Source organism: Ochlerotatus camptorhynchus, unplaced genomic scaffold (genome assembly GCF_037179485.1).
Source record: "Ochlerotatus camptorhynchus isolate MF236.1 unplaced genomic scaffold, CSIRO-AGI_Acam_v1.1 ptg000082l, whole genome shotgun sequence".
Classification (NCBI taxonomy): domain Eukaryota; kingdom Metazoa; phylum Arthropoda; class Insecta; order Diptera; family Culicidae; genus Ochlerotatus; species Ochlerotatus camptorhynchus.
This window is the reverse complement of record NW_027040572.1, coordinates 2110411-2131734: the sequence shown is the minus strand read 5'-3', so window position 1 is coordinate 2131734 and position 21324 is coordinate 2110411. Positions and strand designations below refer to the sequence as shown.

The 21324-nt window shown below is 39.1% G+C and overlaps 2 protein-coding genes across 2 annotated transcripts; one reads left to right on the top strand and one right to left on the bottom strand.

Annotated features, from left to right (window-relative positions):
- Positions 1-7607: 7607 nt before the first annotated feature.
- On the top strand, positions 7608-8170 carry LOC135698080 (U6 snRNA-associated Sm-like protein LSm5). Its single transcript, XM_065217936.1, has 3 exons — positions 7608-7739; positions 7799-7995; positions 8058-8170. The coding sequence occupies exons 1-3, from the start codon at positions 7694-7696 to the stop codon at positions 8091-8093; spliced, it is 279 nt and encodes a 92-aa protein (XP_065074008.1). The 5' UTR covers positions 7608-7693; the 3' UTR covers positions 8094-8170.
- Positions 8171-9279: 1109 nt separating this feature from the next.
- LOC135698079 (uncharacterized) lies at positions 9280-10271 on the bottom strand. Its single transcript, XM_065217935.1, has 2 exons — positions 10167-10271; positions 9280-10102 (listed from the first exon to the last, which is right to left on the bottom strand). Exons 1-2 carry the CDS (start codon positions 10185-10187, stop codon positions 9419-9421), a joined length of 705 nt encoding a protein of 234 aa, XP_065074007.1. The 5' UTR covers positions 10188-10271; the 3' UTR covers positions 9280-9418.
- Between the last annotated feature and the right edge of the window lie 11053 nt (positions 10272-21324).

Below are 21324 nucleotides of genomic sequence, written 5' to 3'. Positions count from 1 at the left end.
TTTGGCGTCAAGAAGCAGTGTTAGACTTTTGACAATATCTCAACGATTGGTTTTTCTTTATCAAATCTTAAGGTACGTACGGAAAGGTAAATAAATTTGGAAGCCATTAGTAATAATAACATTCTGTTTGGTTCCAAACTGCGCTAGATTAAGAAAGACTAAGTGCGGGTTGTCCTTAATAGGTCGAAAATGGGGTAGTTAACCCTACATAACAGCTTAATATACACATTTGATTTAATATATTTTTCATGATAAAACTCTCGGTATTCATCAATTCCAAACCATTTTATAGCTCTTTAGAAAATGACAACCTTCAAGTTTTCGAGCACTTCGTTCATCATTTAAAAAGTCAAAGGGTCTATTATGCAACCAAATTCAACCAGTCGGAAACTGTTAAACCTTATCGAAGAATTGTTCGACCAGAGTTGAAGAATTTCTCGTGATGGATTAAAAAATCGGTGCATGGAACGTTGAACTACCGATTACAAATTTATAACATTACTCCACACGTTATTATCCCATTCCCGTTACCCCGTATCCCTTGCAAAAAGCTATTGATTATATATTTTCCTTATACTCAGAACCTTCTTTTTCATACATCCAAAGAATTAATTAATTTCTCTTTTTTATATTCAAAGAAAGGAATATTCCCTTCTTTATCGTTTGCAGGCTTTCAATTGCTCATTACAGCTAAAATGCTAGTTTTCGTAATTATGAAACTATGGGATACTAAAATGATAATTTTTATTTGTAAGAAGCAAGAAGAGGTGGTAAAGTTTGTGTATGGCATATAAAATTTTTCAATTTTGCTTTCAGAAGGTCACAACTAGCTATTTTATGATCGCTGATTGCTTGCTCATCGCGTTGCTCATCGTTACAGCTAATCGCTATTGTGACCCTCTGAAAGCTGAATTGACAGGTTTTATGTGTCACATACGCTTTAACTTCTTTTCTTGCATCTTGTAAATAAGAATTATCATTGAAATATCTCTTAGCTTTATAAATCCGAAAAATAGCATTTTAGCTGTAATGAGCATTTGCAAGCTTGATCGTTTGTTCAAAGAACTAATTATTTCCTTTTGTTATATTTTCAAAGAAGGGAATATTCCCTTTTTTATCATATATTTAACGAATTAATTATGTTCTCTTTTAAATATTAAATATTATCCAAAGAATTAATTATTTTCTGTTCTTATATTTTCAAAGAATTAATTAATTAATTTAGCTTTATTTAGGAGGCTTTCAGCCTTAGGCTGGTTCGCCTCCGATATTTTCAAAGAAGGGAAAACCCCTTGATCCATTAAGGTGATTCCTTGTAGAGTTCACAAATGGCCGCCACATAGGCTATAAATGCATAATCATCTCGAATGTTCAACTACACAAAACTCGGAAATTAGAGTTCCATTTAACCTGAAATTGCTACTGCATGTATGCTGCAGCGCAGCAAACGTGGAGTAATAGTTTCATTGTAGTACGTGCCGTGGAAGCTGATATTTGTGCACTTAAAGTTTCGAAGTGGTAGCGAGAATAAGGATCTCACAGCGAACCACCTTAAGGTCTCCTAAAACCTCTTGACCCATTAAGATGTTTTTCTCTTCTTTTTATATACGCGAAAGAAGATTCCAGAAGTGGCTATAATAAATAAAATTAGTCAATCTAATACATGGCCGAGTACATGGCATTCTTTTCTGGGGAATGGTACATTCTGGGGAATGGTGCATTCTGGGGAATGGTTTTCTGGGGAATGGTTTTCGGGGGAATGTTTTTCTGAGGAATGTTATAGAATCCTTGTTTTCGGCTCTCGCAGTCTTTGATAAGCATATTGTATGTTTGTTCCTTATCGAAAAAATAGACCCGTATTTTTTTTAATTTCACCCTTAGGGTGCCCCTTCCATGATTGTACTTTTTTTTTGTGTATTAATTTATTTGATGAGGCTCAACCGAATTAACTTTTCAGAGCCGATGATTCTTGTTCACTATACAATACATCTTAAAACTATAGTCAAAAGGTACAACACAATTTATCATTTTATCTTCCGCTATCCAATAAGCCTCATCCACTAGAACGGGAGCCGCTTCCAGTGGTTTCATTGTATGGCAGATTCGCCAACGGGGGTCAGAGCGCTTCCATTGCAGCAATGGACGCAAATCGTGGTCAGCACTCACACATTCATCACGAAACGGTTGCTTTCCAAAGTCGACGACGCATTGACTGAAAGAACTGCTGATGAAGAACAATGAGGAGGACAGCACAATGGTTGCTGCCGAGTAAACAGACGATCGCGTGACACACATTGAGAATGGTTTGCTTCTGTCGACAGCCGAGTGAACACTCATGATTGTACTTGCCCGAGTACTTGCCACACAATTATACTAATGTAAAAATGGTACAGGCATCGAAAGCTCTCAATTAATAACTGGAAGTGCATGTATAACACTCAGCGAATCCAAACACATAAAGCAAACAACGATGCAGACAAAACGCTTGCTACAACTACTACTACAAACTCTCACTGCAACACAGCTCGATCGGAGTGGTAGAAGGATAATGATATATTGCTTGCCTGCTTTGTTGCAATAGACATGGTTGAGGACATAGTTTGATCGGAATCGAGAAAAGACATACCAAAAAAACACATTAACACACGTGTATCATCTTCGGCTTTACTTCGTGAAGCAGCATGCCAAAAATTTGATCGTTCCCTTCTACCATAGAGGTAACTCTAAGACTAGTAGGTCCCGAAGAAACGTGCTCAAGTTTTTGGCTCAGCTCTGGTACTCTCTTCGGTCCCAAGCTAATCGATGCACCCCTCGAAACATAGGAAAATACGAACCCCTCATTTTATCTGACAAACTTGCATAGCGAATCAAAACAAACATAGTGTAGTACTAGAATTTCGACTAGAATGGGGTACGTTAATCATTTGCTTGGGACCAATAGGATAGTCAAGTAGTGAGCCAATTCAAAATCGTTAGTTTCGTATTGATTGTTGGTATGCGTATGTAACATAAAACCTGTAAATTTTGCTTTCTATGAGTAACAATCAGCGATTTGCTGATCACTAAGTGAGTGACTGAGTGAGTGAGTGAGTGTGTGAAAAATCGCTGATTGTGACTTAGTGAAATAAACAGGTTTAATATGTCAAACACATTCTTTGCAACCTCTTCTGGTATCTTACCAATTCAAAATATGATCATAGCATCTAATTATTTCATAATTAAAAAAAACATTGTTTTAGCTGAAATGAGTATTTGAAACCTTGATTATATCATTATTGCTTTCCATTTCTGACATAGCTTTATCGTTTTTCTCGTTGATCGCTTGTCATTTTGTCATTTGGAGATATGTTTGATTCCTTGATAACACTAAGCTAATATGCGATAAACAATAAGCTTGTTTTTTAAATGTGCAAGTCGATGCCGACTATATGACGGCGCCCGAAAAAAAAAAATGGAAAATTTACAATAAAAAAGGGGGGTTGTTAAGTATCTTAACAATGAAATTTTCGTGATTTCCCCATATAATTTTTTTCAATAACATTATATATTATTGTTATTTTACTGTTGGTTGGCGAATTTATTGATTAAAAAAAAAATAACAGTGTACTTTAGAGTGTATGTGTTGCTTGACAGATCTACTTTATCGACTTTAAAAATAAATCGAAAAAATAAAACATCGCCCCGGGAAGGGAAGGTGGGTGTGGTATGTCTGTTACGGGTGAGTCCTTTTTTTACTGGTTATGGATTGAGATTCGATCCGGAACTTGTGAGAAATGGAGGTCAACTCCCCTGCACTCGATCTCTCTAGGTCACGTCTCCTTGGTCGTTAAGCGTCGTTGATAAGTTAATGCAACTGGAGAGAATCGCCCATGAAATATGCTTCCACCTGAGAGTTATTTCCTGACATCTTCAAGTGATGGATTTTTTTATTATTATTGTATGATTGTTGACTGCACGGAAAAGGTCTGCATTAAGCGGGATTCAGATGAGGCAGGAAGAGTTGAGTTCAACTAAAACCGATCTGGTCGTAGGCGTTCAATTGACTTGGCAACGAATAGAGCCAAACGAACTGTCAAAGCAAGAGCCATACGAGCAGCGCCTATCTTGATAACATTGGCAGTGTTGCTGACCCTCTCATAGTCTGCATGCTTCAATCAGATTTATTTTTATTGTTCGTGAAGTAACCCACAATGAAAACACACCAATATTTAATGTAACAACAATTTTTATTGTAATAGAGTTGTTCATTATTGTTCGTGATCGAATCATGTTAACAATAAAATAAATGAAAAATACAATACAAATCATTGTAACAACATTTTATTATGTACATTTTTTTTTTTTTTTAATATCTTTATTAAGGAGACTTTCAGCCGTTGGCTGGCTCGTCTCCGAGATTATTATTATGTACATTCATTGTACATTCATTGTACAGCTAGGTAGCAGTTTTGCCGTTTTCGGAAGGGTACAACATTATATCAATCATTTTTATTGTCGACAATAAATATTAATGTTAGAGCATTGTTTCCACTGAAAATTTCACTGTAATTTTTTTTTCGGGCGGCCTAACCAGGCTTCCTATTGCGGGAAACCTTTCCTCCGGTCGATGTGGGTGCTTTCGTCGTCGTGTCGCCTTCATATTGGTGCGATGTGTGCTGTTCCATCGGACACGACGCTTCTCCATTTTCTCCTCCCTTCCTTTCATTGGTGAAATGGTGAGCGGTCAACCGAGCATTGAGCTCGCTCATGTGAGCATGCGGTGCGTCCGTGTTTGGTATTTTTCGTTACATGTCTGAATTGTGATTTTTTTAATGTAATCCCCAGTATAGAAATTAAAGACGTACTCCTACGTCAAAAACATTAAAATACCAGTTTTTATTGATTCCAACAGCAAAAAAAGGTTATCTTCCATTTAATTCCACCATTTTTATTTTGGTATCGTTTTGGTTCGTTTTTCTGCTCAACAAGCGATATGTTGTGGTAGCGTTCCACACGGGCTTTCTATGTGCACTCACACTATCATAGCATGTTGCCTATCTTAACTGCAGGCAGAAGATACCTTCTACCGCTAGGTGCGCTAGTGTTCGCAAATGACAAAGGGAGCCACTTTCTGATCCGAAGTTCCACTCCTGTGCTACCTAACTAATAAAAACCAAAGATTTTTCTTACTGGAGAGTTGTATAGATTTTTCTCCTTTAGTATACTTAAATCTTTGGTATCACTTAAATTAGCAATATTGTATGCCAGCTTGTAAACGATTTCGTTGTTTATGCCAACTGTAGCTCAAAATTAAACGAGGGGAGATTTACGCGATAGTTAAAATTCAGAATTTTTTTCTGTGTGCCCCGCTAGTGTGAGATTTTTTGAGCATCTAGAATTGGGATTTATAGCACCGACGAATTTATAGTAGTAAAGGGTGATACGGTCAAAATTTGGTCAAGGGAAAACGCGTGTAAATCGGTGAAATCGTTTATTTAAAAAATCAAATTAAATTTCTTTTTCAAGTTCAATTAGTATAAAATTCTGGAAAAATATTCAGTTAGGCTTCCGCTTTTCCAAATCCGAATTGCCGGGCCTTACGCTTGACCCCTGCCATCAGATTTTGTACAGCCACCTTGTCCACCTTCTTCGCCGCAGAAAGCCAGTTTGCCTTGAACTGCTGCTCGCCCTTAGCAGTTTTTTGGTCTTCTTTAGGTTCCGCTTGACAATAGCCCAGTATTTCTCAATTGGGCGGAGCTCTGGCGTGTTGGGAGGGTTCTTGTCCTTGGGAACCACCTGCACGTTGTTGGCGGCGTACCACTCCATGGCCTTTTTACCGTAATGGCAAGATGCCAAATCCGGCCAAAACAGTACGGAACAACCGTGTTTCTTCAGGAAAGGCAGCAGACGTTTATTCAAACACTCTTTCACGTAAATTTCTTGGTTGACAGTCCCGGAAGCTATGAAAATGCTGCTTTTCAAGCCACAGGTACAGATGGCTTGCCAAACCAGATATTTCTTTGCGAACTTTGACAGTTTCATGTGCTTGAAAACATCTGCTACCTTTCCCCTTCCTTTTGCCGTATAAAACTCCTGTCCCGGAAGCTGCTTGTAGTCGGCTTTGACGTAGGTTTCGTCGTCCATTACCACGCAGTCAAACTTCGTCAGCATCGTCGTGTACAGCCTCCGGGATCGCGCTTTGGCCGTCGTATTTTGTTTATCATCGCGATTTGGAGTCACTACCTTCTTGTAAGTCGATAGTCCGGCTCGTTTTTTGGCTCGATGCACGGTTGTAGACGATACACCCAGCTTATTTGCGGCATCTCGGAGAGAGAGGTTAGGGTTTCGCTTGAAACTACCGGCAACTCTCTTTGTCGTCTCAGCGGCTTCCGGTTTTCGATTTCCCCCCGATCCAGACTTCCTGGCTGTCGACAAACGTTCCCCAAACACTTTAATTACATTTGTAACGGTTGATTTGTTTCCCCTGAGGTTTCCACTATCCGATGATGCTGGTAATTTTTGTTCGATTGGCGAAGAAGAAACGTTTTGTTTTAAAATTTGGTATTACCTTTTCAATTGTTGGTCTACAATATATTGAATTGGATCCGCTTTTTGATAGATCGAAATTCTATCCGCCAGACTATAAATATAGTGACTATACACAGCAAAAAAAATGTATTATCGATCAATGTAATTCAAGCTGATGTATGAAATAATGATGTAATAGCAAAAAGTAGATACAATACTACATCAATGGATGTAATTTTGTTCGCAAAATCGATGTACATCGTACAACGTTATATTACACAACCGATGGATTGACCTGGTTGCAGCAGTTTGGATGTAATATTCAACAACTTTTTTTTTCTGTGTAGGTACAACTACACAGAAAAAAAAGTTGTTGAATATTACATCCAAACAGCTGCACAGAGGTCATTCCGCCGGTTGTGTAATATTACGTTGTACGATGTACATCGATTTTGCGAACAAAATTACATCTATTGATGTAATATTGTATCTGCTTTTTGCTATTACATCATTATTTAATACATCAGCTTGGATTACGTTGATCGATATAACATTTTTTTTAGCTGTGTAGCTTACTTTTGAGTGGAAAGCGAGTCAAAAATTCCAGACGAATTGCAAGTAAATGAAAACTGTTTATAGTACGTTCAAACTACAGAGTTGTAACATGTTATAGCGCTATCTTGATGATGATTTCTGTGTTGCAATTATTTGACAACCGTTATAACATGTTATAACTGCTCAGTCTGGACCAAGGCTACTACATATGGGTGTTCTAATGTGTCAAATTCATGATTCAGTCATGTTGGATTTTTGTATGGGACAGCGACCGAGTTCTAAAACCGCGGGGGGGGCCGCGACCTCCTCGCCTATACAGTGACAACGCTGTATCACCATTTATTTACCCACCATGGTCTTGACAGCGCTTTACCACCTACTTTAACTTCCTGCACAGTGCTGAGATGAGTGAAAAGAATTAACTTTAGAACTTTTTTCTTACTGTGATATTACCGAACAAGGATTTCGATGCTAAAATGTCGATAAAGCAGATCACTCGGTGAGACCGGCGCTTTCATGCGGCTGTCAAAACAAATCAACATAAACATAACAAACGCAATCAAACGTGAATCCGGCGCTAGGATATAAAGATTTAAGTTTTTCTTTTGATTAATACTGAAAAGCAGCTAAAATGGCTCAAACTACCGTTGCCAATCAATCAACTTTGTTACCGCTTGGTGAGTATGCCATTTATTGGTGATTTTATGTGTCATCCAACATGTTTGATTGCCTACAGAATTGGTGGACAAGTGCATCGGTTCTAGAATACATATAATCATGAAAAATGATAAGGAAATCGTTGGAACTCTACTGGGATTCGATGATTTTGTCAACATGCTGCTGGAGGATGTGACCGAGTACGAAAACACATCGGAAGGCCGAAGAATCACCAAGCTGGATCAGATTCTACTGAACGGGAACAACATAACCATGGTGAGTACGAACGTTTTGTTACAGCGGTACGGACATTTGAATCGTTTTCGTTTTATTTGAAGCTTGTCCCTGGAGGTGATATACCGGAAGCGAATTAGGAACCAAAAGGTCAGCCAGGTTGTTTTTCCTTTAATTGATTGATGTAACTATAAATTATTGCGTAAGAATAACATAACATGTTGCAATTTATTGTCGAAAGAAAGGATCAATGGGACTTAGTATAGGTACCTACTAACCAAACCTGAACTTGAAAATATGTACCGTGGAGGCACCATATTCGAAGCGGTTCCTAAATCGACGCACTCAATGTCGAATAATGTTCGACTTTGTTTTTGAAATGTTACTTCTACAAATATTAGTTCCAGTGCTCTAGGGGATGATGGTGTACCTAAGTTTTAAAAAATATCTTGACAAAATCAAGGTGCGATCAAAAGTAGACTACCCTAATAACAAAATACCATCAACGAACGATAACCCAAATAATAGAACTATCCCACAAATGGTTGGGATGATACCCCGAACACGTCGTTAAGCAAAATAACCATAACAATTTTATTAGGGTAGTGCTTCATCATTAGCAATGCGTCAAATATGGTCCTGCACGGTAACAGATCTTTTACTACGACTTAGATCTAATTTTGGGGCTACTAAGCACAACCCTTACTTTTCCAAGCGGGTTTTTTTTTCGGTTTTCCAGTCACAAATTGTTGAGATATTGTAAATGTAACACGCTTTTTTTATTCCAAACTCGGCCTACCGATTCTAATTTCGCACGAACACAGTGAAACATCATTGAATTCTGTTTGGCCTACCGATGAAGATAAAAATGAATTTTGTCGGAGAACTCCTTTTGTTTTTGAGAATAATGTATGTAAAAATTCATACCATGGGTTTTTATAGACTTTGTTTGATAGCTATTGAATTAAACTATCGTACCAAATGTTTAATTGATTCGTTACGCCGAAATCATGGATGTATTTGATGTTTTCTGCTCGATAGGTCGAAGTAGTTCTCCTACACTACCTATGTTGAAAATAGGAGCTTTATGCCAGCTTAATAGGTTTTGGGTATTTTCAGCTCTTAAATATTTATTAAGATTGGAGCAATGAACAATTGTGCTACTAATTTCAATTAAAAACTATGTATTCCCAAAATCAGTGTCCTCGTCATCACCATTATGTTAGCATGAGAACGAAAATGTTGCTAGACTTATATTTATATTTACTTTTGCTGTATTATATTTATAGAATCAATTTAGTGGAAACGCATTAATTGCGATTTTTATACTTAATCATATGTTTTACATAAGCCGAAAGGATAATATTTTTATTTGTTTGGTTTTCATGGCAATCAATAGTTATCCACAATGACGCTCTTCATATTTCCTGAGCTTTAAAGAAATCTGATAATTATACGATACTATTCAAACCCCAACGGTCAGAATAACTGGATCAGCTTGCACTTCCTTGATTTTATCGCGGATCTCACTGGACTCTGACTCTGGTTCCGTTGTGCTCGATGTCGCAATCGTCGTAGAAGTCACATATCCCCCCGAAACGTCATTCTCCGGTGTGACGATTTCAACGAGGGTCGTTTCGTTTTTGCCAACTTTCGTACTGTCGATGTTTGTCGTTCCACTAATCACTTCTGTCGACGAATCTGGAAAGGTGCTAGATACGGTTGTACTATCTACGATCGTCGTTGGTATGGCTGTTAGAATATGAAGTTTGGTATATTCTGGAACTTTGGTTGTGATTGTTGCTTTTGTTGTTTCATCGGGTTCATGGTGTTCTGTGGCAGTAGATTCTGTTACCAGGTCTACCTTGATCAAATCCACTTCTTCGGTGGCATTGCTGAACAGTTTGGTCTTATTTTCTGCGATCAGGCGATGATTGGTTGGATGAAACAGAATCTCCTGTAGGGTGGCAGTTTGCGCTGGTTCAATTGCGACTTGGGTGTGACCATCAGCTGAGTGAAACTTTTCCGTAGTGTTCACCTCGCCTCGCGAAATAAGTGATTCGGCAAGGTTTCCAAAGTAATTTTCGATGTTAGCTATGGTCGAGTTGATCGGGATCGGACTGCCTACAGTCAACGTTACTAGACATATCTGTCGATAAAAAAAGAGAAATTAGTTCGACCTTTCCAATTAGGATTGTGAAACACAGTCTTACCGTGACAAATTGTGCTAACATTCTCGCTATCCTATCCACAAAAGGTTTAACTTAATCTATTGCGGCGTAGTGGTAAAGACTACTCGGACAACTGCACATTACCCGCGGTAGGATGAGAACGAACTGATCTGTTTAATCAAGATCTCTGAGTGATAATCAGTCTGTTGGTTCCATCTCGGCCGTCACAAAGGCCTTTGATAGCGAATCGAAATATTCGTCGGGCGCACATGAGTGTGTATCAGTCATCCCAACGGATTCATCGTGGAATGGAGATGCTTACTCAGACAATTAGCGGAATTTCAATCGAGGTGATTTTTTTACTTTCAATTTAACGCTTCAGGTAGATGACAGGGAAAATTTCCACTGGACGTATTGCGATTTGGTAAATAGAATGCCGAAGTCAGCAACATGGTGCTCTCATTTTATCATCTAGGATGTAGAACCATATTAGCAAACAGTGATGCATGCACCAGATCCGGTTTCTATTGCCTAACGGTTTGATTTGTGAAATCTAAGTGTCTATTAGGTACATAAAACCAGGTGCGACAAGCCTTCTACATTTTGAACTATAAATTTACTACCTTTAAGTATGGTAAAGATTGGTCACGGGGCAAGTTGGGTCAGCTAGTACACATATTAATTTATTTGTTTTTCAACATCAACAGACTTAATGTCCCCTATAGTTTGATTTTTCAAACCAGAATTGCTGAAAGTCTCTTTAATAAAGAAATACAAGGTAAGACAAACCAGAATTGGGGCTACGCTGAGCCTGTTGATGTTGACAATCAGAAAAAAAATCAAATAGATGACTCATCTTTCCCCTCCTTACGCTACTTACTCACAATGTGCTAAAAATGTTTTAATTTATTCTAAGAGAAGGGGAGACAATAGGGGGACTTTTACGAACAAATTTTCTGTCAAACGCATACCAGCGCCTGATTAAATAATAAGAATGTTACAAAATTACAACTAGATAAATTCTAAGAGGAAGAGGATACAACTGGCTTCTTTTTGTCTGTGACGTGTTCTTCTTCTCTCGCGGAAACGACCGTGCAAAACTATATCATTATAGAGTTCTCCAGATGCACAAAAGTGTGTGTGAGACCGCGCGCTACCTTTTGTAGTAGTACTATCTTTTTGGTTCTTCTTCTTCATTTTTATATATGGATGTTGGATTTTAGTGTTCGGCAAAGCTGGAGATCAAATTGAAATCAGGATTTTATAGCAAGTGCCCCCGGTGGCGGTAGAGCGAAAGGAACCATAGGGCGGACTAATCACAAACAATTAGGGCAATGTGCACCAACAAATCGAAATAAATTAAAAACAATCACCTTAACAACCGTATATTCTTGCTACCTGAATTTCCTTCCTACTTTCCTTTCCCAACTACGAGACGCTCTGCTATCTTTCTTTTCTACTCTACCACTAGATTACATAAAAGGTTTTTTCGCTACTCTTCTACCTTCGGCTGCTGCTGATGGGTGCTCCTGCATCACTGGTACTGCTTGGGTACAACCATAGAAGTAACTCTAAGACCAGAAGGTCCCGAAGAAACGTGCTCAACTTTTTGGCTCAGCTCTGGTACTATCTTCGGACCCAATAAGCTAATCGATCCACCCCTTGAAACATAGGAAAATCCTCGAACCCCTCATTTTATCTGTCAAACTTTCATAGCGAATCAAAACAAACATAGTGTAGTACTAGAATTTCAACTAGAATGGGGAACGTTAATCGATTTGCTTGGGCCCAATAGGCTAGTCAAATAGTGAGCCAATTTAAAATCGTTAGTTTCCACTGGTTGGTACAACGGTACTAATTTGTATGTCTGTCTCAGCTACCAACAGGACACAACAAAGAAAAAAAGCCGGAGAGCAACCGGAAGTGTCACCGCATTGTAAATCGTTGGATGCGATAATTGAACGGGCCCGAAAATGTCGAATATCGTGCTCGATAAGGATTCATTCTACCGACGAATAAAACGCCTCTACGCCAACTGGAAGGAACCAGAGTTTTCCCATGATAATTCGCTGCAGAAGGTTGATGGCTTTCTGACAGCGGTCGGTGTAGACGAAGAAACCATCTACAGCAAATCCACCTCGCTGCAGACCTGGCTGCTGGGATACGAGCTGACCGATACGGTTACGGTGCTGTGCGGGCATTCCGTCGGTGAAGTTGTTGGTTGGGGATAAGAACGACAAAGAAAAGGCCAATCTTGAAAAGCTGCTGGAAGCGATCAAAGATCCAAGGATGGCAAAACGTTGGGCGTCTTCTCCAAGGACAACTTCCGGGGTGAATTCTGTGAATCATGGCGAGCCTTCGTCAAGGACAAGAGCTTCGACACGGTCGTCCCAATCGGGTACATTATGTGCTCCAAGAAGGACTCCGAGGTTATCACCATCAAAAGGGCCTGTCTGGTAGACGGTAGATTATTCAACAAGTACCTCAAGGATCACATCATGGAGATTATCGATGCTGATAATGCCAAACAGAGGGTGTCGAGCAGCGAGCAGGCTCTGACGGACAAAAGGTACGTCGCCGGTGTGGATACCAATTAGTTGAACATGTGCTACCCGGCGAGTATCCAATTGGGTGGCAATTACAGCTTGAAGTTCAGTGCATTCCGCGACAAGAATTATCTGCACTTCGGATCGATCATCTGTGCTATAGGTGCGCGTTACAAGTCTTACTGCTCCAATGTCGACCGAACATTGCTGGTCAATCCAACGGAAACGATTGAGAAGCACTACACCTTTCTGTTCAGTCTGGAAGAGGAACTGGTGAAGGTGATGATTTCGGGCAAGAAGCTCTCGGAGGTTTTCGAAGTCTCAAAGGATTATGCCAAGAAGGATGATCCCATGCTAGGACGTTCGGTTTTGCCATCGGTTTGGAGTTCCGGGAGAATTCGATCGCAGTACCTCAACTAGTGAAATTCAGTTTAAAAATTGTAAGTTAATTAGGTTCAGTGGAAGCAATAAAAATTCAGTGTGATTGTGCCGTGCAAATTTTATGTTGAGGCAACGACTCGAGATTGGCAGGATGTGGCCTTGTAAGGACCCTACTTTTCAGCCGCAAATCACTAGCAATCTGTCAATTGGTCATATACCAAACCAAACTCACTTGAACAATACCATCATACCAATCCGCAAACCCGGTAAGGATCCAACATTGCCTTCAAGCTACAGACCAATCAGCCTCCTTTCTTTTTTTTCCTTGATTTGTTTTTCGTCGATCTTGTTTTCCGTGCTGAGCACCAATGCTACCGACGCCAGGGAGATAGCTTCCATACCTGGACCCTACCTATCGACTCATCGACTCATGAACCGGGGACCAACGGCTTTACTTCCCTTCCGAAGGAAGGCGTGATCAGAGATGTTATGCCTCAGAACATCCCGGCGGCGCCGCCTGGGATTGAACCCAGGCCAGCACCGCTAGTACGGGTGATGAATAACATCCGAAGTAACAAAGCTGTATCCAAGTCCACAGCCATGGTCTTGCTGGACGTTGAAAAGGCGTTTGACAATGTCTGGCATGGCGGACTTGTGTACAAGCTTTGTAACTTCAACTTCCCATTACATCTGGTTAAAATCTCCCGTATCTACCTCCAGCAAAGGTCGTTTAAGGTATCGGTGAATGGTTGTCTTTCAGACACGTTTTCCATCCCAGCAGGTGTTCCGCAAAGAAGTCTGTAGGGTCCTTTGCTTTACAACATCTACACTTCCGACATTCCTCCCCTCGAAGACGGCTGCGTGTTTTTCCTGTTCGCAGATGATATCACAAAAACCGTCAAAGGAAGGATGCCTCGCGAAATAACGAACAAACTTCAACAATGACTTGCTGATTATGCCACCAGGTGGAAAATCAAAATCAATGCCTCCAAAACACAAGCGATCGACAATCGCCCAAACTGAAACCGGCTCCATCTTGTACTGTAATCATGCTTTGCACAAGGGTTGAGTGGTCCGCCGAAGTAACCTACCTCGGGATGTTGTTTAATGAAAAGCTCCTCTTCCGTTCGCATGCAGAGAAAACAGTAGTCAAGTGTTCTGCCTTAGTTAGGTGACTTGCCGCAGATCCCGCCTCTCAATGGTGAACATTGGCTGTCTACAAACAAATCATAACACCTGCGATCCTCTACACAGCTCCGGTGTGGGAATCATGTGCATAGACTCACAGGAACAAAATCCAGGTTGCTCAGAATAGAGTGCTGAGGATGGTACTTGATCGTTAAAAATAGATTCCAGAATTAACGAAATTAAGACTAAATTTGCACAAAAATTTAATATATCAGAACATGCTTTGATAAGCAATTTGTATATCGTAGATTAGGTGTATATTAGACTGATGCAAATTTTGACATTTTCGCTCCACAGTGCTCAAACGGTTTCAAGTCGGGTCCTGATTAGTCTCCCAAAATTTGAACTCATTTGAAAAGAAACTGACTTGGCACAAACCATTTGAAGTTTATATGGAAATTACTATGGGAAATCCAAACTTTTTGTTCATTGTCTTCATACCTTTTTCCATATGGCACTGTTCAAAAATTCAAAAGCTATACTTATGGAAAATTTTCTCAGCTTCAACTTAGCAGAATCTAGTTGTTGAGCCAAACGTCAAATAAAATAGTTATTAATTGTTTAAGAGATTGATAATCTTATGGCATGATCAAGCAGCTGTCTTGTGAGCAACACTGTATCTTGCAGTGTGACATAGTAGCCATGATTTTTGTGCTCTATTCCAAGCACCAGAAACACCTATGTTATCTGCTGAACAGTTGATTGAGCATAATCGTAAGACATTAGTGGCTTGAATTATTGATAACTTTTGATGCTTACATTACATTGAAAAGTGGTTCAGGACAATGTTGTAGCTGAGAAAATTTTCTACGAGCTCAGCTATCATTTTTGAAAGCAGAGCGATATGGTAAATTGTTAGATGGATATGAACAAAACATTTGGTTTTCCTATAGTAATTTCCATATAAAATTCAAATGGTTTGTGCGAAGTCAGTTATCAAATGAGTTCAAATTTTGGGAGACTAATCAAGACCCGATTTGGAACCGTTTGAGCACTGTGGAGCGAAAATGTCAAAATTTGCATCAGTCTAGTGTATATAGTAGTTGTAGTAGTAAATAGTAGTTTAAAGTAGTCTCCTTTTTCAAATTTATAACAAACCAATCCCACCAAGGTGGTCATTCTCTAAGCAGGCCTGATAGGACTAGGAACTGTAATTGATAATAATTGAAATTTCAAAAGAACTAAAGTTGAAAAGACGCATCTGTGTCACTTGATAAGTTATACATGTAAACCACACAAATTCAAGAAATATAGATCATTTAAAGTAAAAAAAAACTTGAACAATACCGAACTACTTTTCACGGCACAATCAAACGGTTTTCTTATTGCTTCCACTCAACCTAATTAACTTACATTTTTTTTATTTTATGTTACAGAAATCGAAAACCATTTATTCCATCTCGTATAAGATGACACATATCCGAAAATAAAACTACTCTTTTACTTAATTCTAATTTAAACAGAAATCTCACTTCAAATTTACATACGTTGCATCGGTGGTAAGGTTACCCTTCACCGCCATCATAGCATATCCATCGTTGCCCCAGTTGTTGGACCAGGAGTTCTTTATTAGCCAGTAATTTTCTTCTTTGAGTTTTCCGTATCCAACCGCCACCACTGCATGATCCAACCCAAGTAACATTCCAAGTTTTTACGAGGTTTTGAAGCATCCTACAAGCACAGTCAAACACACGTAACTCTTTGAATAAAATTATCTTCAAAACATACACGATAGAAACCTCCTTATACCTTTTGGCAAATTTCTATTGCTGATTATTCATAAAATGTAAAAGTCAACTAATAAGCAGACGCCTTGCAAAAAGTTAATGAAAATCATGTGTCAAATGAAATGTATAAGCGGTCACACATACCTTTTATGCATTCTTTTTATAGGACCTATGTGGTTTGTCTTATGGAATGTATAAGGCTGATGTTTTGGCAAAAATGTATAAGTGAAACACATGAATAAAATAATTGATTTTCGTTTCGTGTACGCCAAACATAGGACTTTAGTAACGACATCTCGCGGAAAACAAGCTTACTCGTTGATTCGCAAACAATGTTTTATGCAAGAAAAACCTAATATATAGAAACGTCAAAGTGATTCGATTAGCAGAAACACTTGTGACCATGGACCCAAAGGGTAAGGACCTCCATCACGCGATTTTTTTTTGGTTCACCTAGCTGTTTTTTTTAGTGTACCTGGTGCACCCGGTACTAGTGCAAAAAACAACAATTTGTACCAGAACAGGTGTCAAAAGTGACACAGACAGCACAACTGCCAGCAAAAAAAAAAGCGCGGTACCCGCTGCCGTGGCAGTCAGATTGAGGTGTGTCATATCCCTTAGCACGTTTCTTTTTGTTTCGCCATTTTGAGATTTGAACTCGTGACTTTGGCGTGAGAGGCATGGATGCTAACAAAAAAAAAGCGGAACTAGTTAAAATAGTTAATTATTTAATCTAATAGTTCATTAGCTCCAGGGCCCTTGAACACATATATTTGGATTGTCCCCAGGAGGATTGTCCGCAGGAGGATTGTTCGAAGAACGATTGTACCCAGGAAGATTGTTCGAATAAGGATTGTCCGCAGGAAGATTGTTCAAAGGAGGATTGTCCACAGGAAGTTTGCTCGGGAGAAAGTTGTTCGAAGGATTGTTCGGAGGAGGATTGTCCGCAAGAAGATTGTTTGGGAGAAGATTTACGAAGGAGAATTGTCCGCAGGAAGATTGTTCGGAGGAGGATTGTTCGAAGGAGGATTATCAGCAGGATTGTCCGCAGGAATATTGTCCGCTACCGACGAGCCGAGGAGAAAGATTATCCGGAGGAAGAGGATTGTCCGCGGGAGGATTGTTCGAAGAAGGATTGTCCGCAGGAGAATTGTCCGCAGGAAGATTGTCGACAGGAAGATTGTTTGGAGGAGGATTATCCGCAGGAGGATTGTTCGAAGGAGGATTGTCCGTAGGAAGATTGTTCAGAAGAAGATTGTCCACAGGACGATTGTCCGCAGGAAGATAGTTCGGAAGATGATTGTCCGTAGGAGGATTGTCCACAGGAAGATTGTCCACAGGAAGATTATCCACAGGAAGATTGTCCACAGGAAGATTGTCCACAGGAAGATTGTTCGATCAGTCCGCATCGTGCTCTCTTGCCGTGCGGATCTATTTGCTTTTTGCTGAAGGAAGTGTTACTACTACCTAAAGCTACAACAAATTTAAACAGCACTTTTCAGTGCTCAACCTGTAAAAATTTTCTACCTTGTTCAACTCTTATTCCTCTTCGATCCTTGTTTGGACCCTACCCGAGGTAATCCTTCTTGGATATCGATTTGGAAAATTCCTCTTCGATCCTTCAGATTCTTATAGTAATCTGCTTGGAAGTCGATTTGGATAAAAATTTACTGCCGCCATGGCGCCTAAACGCAAAAGAAAGGGGCAAACTCTTGACCCCCCTTCTGATGAAATTAATTTGAGTAATCAATTTGATTTGCTCACGGATGATGAGAATGATCCATCATCCAAGAAAAATTCTAGTAAACTTTCCCGGCTTAATGCCAAGAAGGAAAAGATTCCCCCTATTGTGATAACCACTACCGATTTCCATGCTCTTCGCATGGAACTTTTGAATTTCGTGAAAGTTAAGTTTTCACTACAAATTGGACGTCGGGGTGAATGCCGTGTATTGGCTGAAACCTTGGACGGATTTAAATGTCTTCTCAAGTATCTTACTGAGAAGAAGCACAAATTTTTTACTTACGACACCAAAACTGAACGTGTGTTCAAGGTTGTCATGAAAGGACTGCCCAGTGGTGAATCCCTGGATCAGATCAAAGATGAACTGGCAAAATTACTTGGAGTTGTGCCACTCCAAGTAATCAAAATGAAAATGAAATCCCGTCCTGGCGATTCGCGCAACGGTATTTCTAATGATTTTTATTTAGTTCACTTCAAGTCTAGTGAACTAAACAACCTTAAGGCCTTAGAAAAAAAAAGCTAGCCTTATGCTCCATGTCCGAGTGAAGTGGGAACACTTCAGGAAGACTGGAGGAAATTTCCAAAACCTTACCCAGTGCCGTAAGTGCCAGGGATGGGGTCACGGAACTAAAAATTGCTACATGCCAGCTAAATGCATGAATTGTGGTGATTCCTCTCACGCAAAGGACGACTGTCCTGTGAAGGAAGATCCTAAGAAATTTAAATGTTCAAATTGTGGTGAAAACCACAAATCCAATTTTTGGGAATGTAAGACTCGCAAAGCGATCCTACAATCTCGTTCTAACCGTCAGGTAGGAAACGCTCCACGTTTCCGACCAGGTACAAATTCCTCTGCTGTTAACAACGGTCAGCGAGGAACAAATTCTACATTCGTACCCGTAGGTACAAATATCACCCCTGCTTCAAATTTTTCATCTGTACCTACTCCCCTCGCTGCTAACAATGTTCAGCGAGTTAATGGAGCTACCTATGCTGCTATTGCAGCGGGTAGAAATCAAAATACTAACCAACGTTCTAACGGAAATTTTGACAATTTTGACTTAGGAAGCATTACTGCCCCCAAAATGGAATTTTTACAGAAATCATTAATTGACATGATTTCTGATATGCTTAAATCTAACTCCATGTTTGATGCTATTCAAACTGGAGTAAAATTTGCAAATAATATTGTCATGACTTTAAAATTCAGTAATGGATTTTAAAGCATTAAATATTGTAAATTGGAATGCTCGATCTCTTAAAGATAATGAAGACGAGCTATTTAACTTTTTGCGAGTTCATAACGTGCATATTGCCGTTATAACTGAAACGTTCCTTAAACCTGACCATAAGATTAAGAAGGACGCAAATTACTTGATTTATAGAAATGATCGTCTTGATGGACCCTGTGGTGGCGTTGCCATCATTATTCATAGGCGAATCAAACATAAAATTCTTTCTTCATTTGAAACCAAAGTTTTTGAAACTTTGGGAGTTTCTGTTGAAACAAAATTTGGACAACTTACGTTTATAGCTGCCTATTTGCCATTCCAATGCGTAGGCCAGCAAAAGAATTTTCTCAAGGGTGACCTCCAGAAACTTACCCGTCATAGGTCTAAATTCTTCATTATTGGTGATTTTAATGCAAAACACCGCTCATGGAATAATGCTCAAAGCAATTCCAATGGTAATATTCTGTTTGATGATTGTTCTGCAGGTTATTACACTATTCAATATCCAAACAGCCCAACATGCTTTTCTTCTGCAAGAAATCCCTCCACTATTGATTTGGTCTTAACTGATTCATGTCAACTTTGTAGCCAATTGGTTACCCATGCTGACTTCGGTTCTGATCACCTTCCAGTAACTTTTGAAATATCCCAAGAAATAATTTCTAATCCCAACAGCTCTACTTTCAATTACCATAGAGCTAATTGGGAGCGGTATCGAACATTTATGGAATATAACTTCGATCCAAACATTCCTTTGCAAACCAAAGATGAAATTAATTATGCTCTTGAATCTCTGACTACTTCTATAGTTGAAGCAAGAGCTGCCTCAGTACCAAAATGCGAGGTTAAATTCGATTCAATTATAATAGACGATGATCTTCAGCTCTTGATCCGTCTTAAAAATGTCCGTAGGAGACAATATCAAAGAACACGCGATCCTGCCATGAAGGTTATCTGGCGGGATTTGCAAAAACAAATTAAAAAGCGATTCTCTGCCCTGAGGAACAAAACTTTTGAAAATAATATTTCTAAATTAGACCCGAGTTCCAAACCCTTTTGGAAACTCACAAAAATTTTGAAAAAACCTCAAAAGCCTATTCCAGCGCTTAAAGAAGGTGGTAAAATTTTGATCACAAATTTGGAAAAAGCTCAGAAACTTGCTAAGCAATTCGAGAGTTCCCATAATTTCAGTTTGGGTCTTACTAGTCCTATTGAGAATCAGGTTGCTCGGGATTTTCGGAATATTTTCTCTCGGGAAAATATTTTTGATGATTCCTGGGGGACTGATTTGGACGAAGTAAGGTCTATAACTAAAAAGTTTCAAAATATGAAAGCTCCAGGTGGCATACTTTCCTGATAAATGGAAAAATGCAAAAGTTGTTCCAATTTTGAAGCCGGATAAAAATCCAGCTGAACCTTCTAGCTACCGTCCAATAAGTTTGCTTTCTTCAATAAGTAAACTTTTTGAAAAAATAATTTTGAATAGAATGATGCTTCACATCAATACGAACTCAATTTTTGCAGATGAGCAGTTTGGATTTCGCCATGGGCATTCAACTACTCATCAACTCTTAAGAGTTAACAATTTAATTCGTTCAAACAAATCTGAAGGCCACTCAACTGGAGTTGCTCTTCTAGACATAGAAAAAGCATTCGACAGTGTTTGGCATGAAGGTTTGATTGCTAAATTGAAAAAGTTTAATTTTCCACTTTATATTATGAAATTAGTTCAAAATTATTTAACTGACAGAACTCTGCAGGTAAATTATCAAAATTCCAAATCTAATCGACTACCTGTTAGAGCAGGAGTTCCTCAGGGTAGCATTCTTGGGCCTATATTGTATAACATTTTCACTTCGGACCTCCCTGATTTGCCTCAGGGTTGCCACAAATCTTTGTTCGCTGATGACACAGGCATTTCCGCTAAAGGAAGAAGTCTTCGTGTTATTTGCAGCAGACTGCAGAAAAGTTTAGATATTTTCTCTTCTTATTTACAAAAATGGAAGATTTCTCCCAACGCTTCCAAAACTCAACTTATAATATTTCCACATAAGCCTAGAGCTTCGTTTTTGAAACCTAGTAGTAGTCACATAGTCACTATGAACGGAGTTCCAATTTCCTGGTCAAACCAAGTGAAATATCTTGGATTAATACTTGACCAAAAATTAACTTTTAAAGATCAAATTGAGGGCATTCAAGCCAAATGTAACAAATATATAAAATGTTTGTATCCTCTTATAAACAGGAAATCCAAACTTTGCCTGACGAATAAACTTCTAATATTTAAACAAGTTTTTAGACCGGCCATGCTTTACGCTGTGCCAATATGGTCTAGTTGCTGCACTACCAGGAAAAAAGCACTTCAAAGGATTCAGAACAAAAT

What these genes read in the sequence shown, in the direction of transcription:
- LOC135698080 (XM_065217936.1), top strand. Translation starts at nt 7,694, where the DNA reads ATGGCTCAAACTACCGTTGCCAATCAATCAACTTTGTTACCGCTTG. An exon ending in ATCAACTTTGTTACCGCTTG is followed by an intron (nt 7,740 to 7,798) that starts GTGAGTATGCCA and finishes GATTGCCTACAG; the next exon opens with AATTGGTGGACAAGTGCATC. An exon ending in ACGGGAACAACATAACCATG is followed by an intron (nt 7,996 to 8,057) that starts GTGAGTACGAAC and finishes TTTTATTTGAAG; the next exon opens with CTTGTCCCTGGAGGTGATAT.
- LOC135698079 (XM_065217935.1), bottom strand. Translation starts at nt 10,187, where the DNA reads ATGTTAGCACAATTTGTCACG. An exon ending in TGTTAGCACAATTTGTCACG is followed by an intron (nt 10,103 to 10,166) that starts GTAAGACTGTGT and finishes TTTTATCGACAG; the next exon opens with ATATGTCTAGTAACGTTGAC.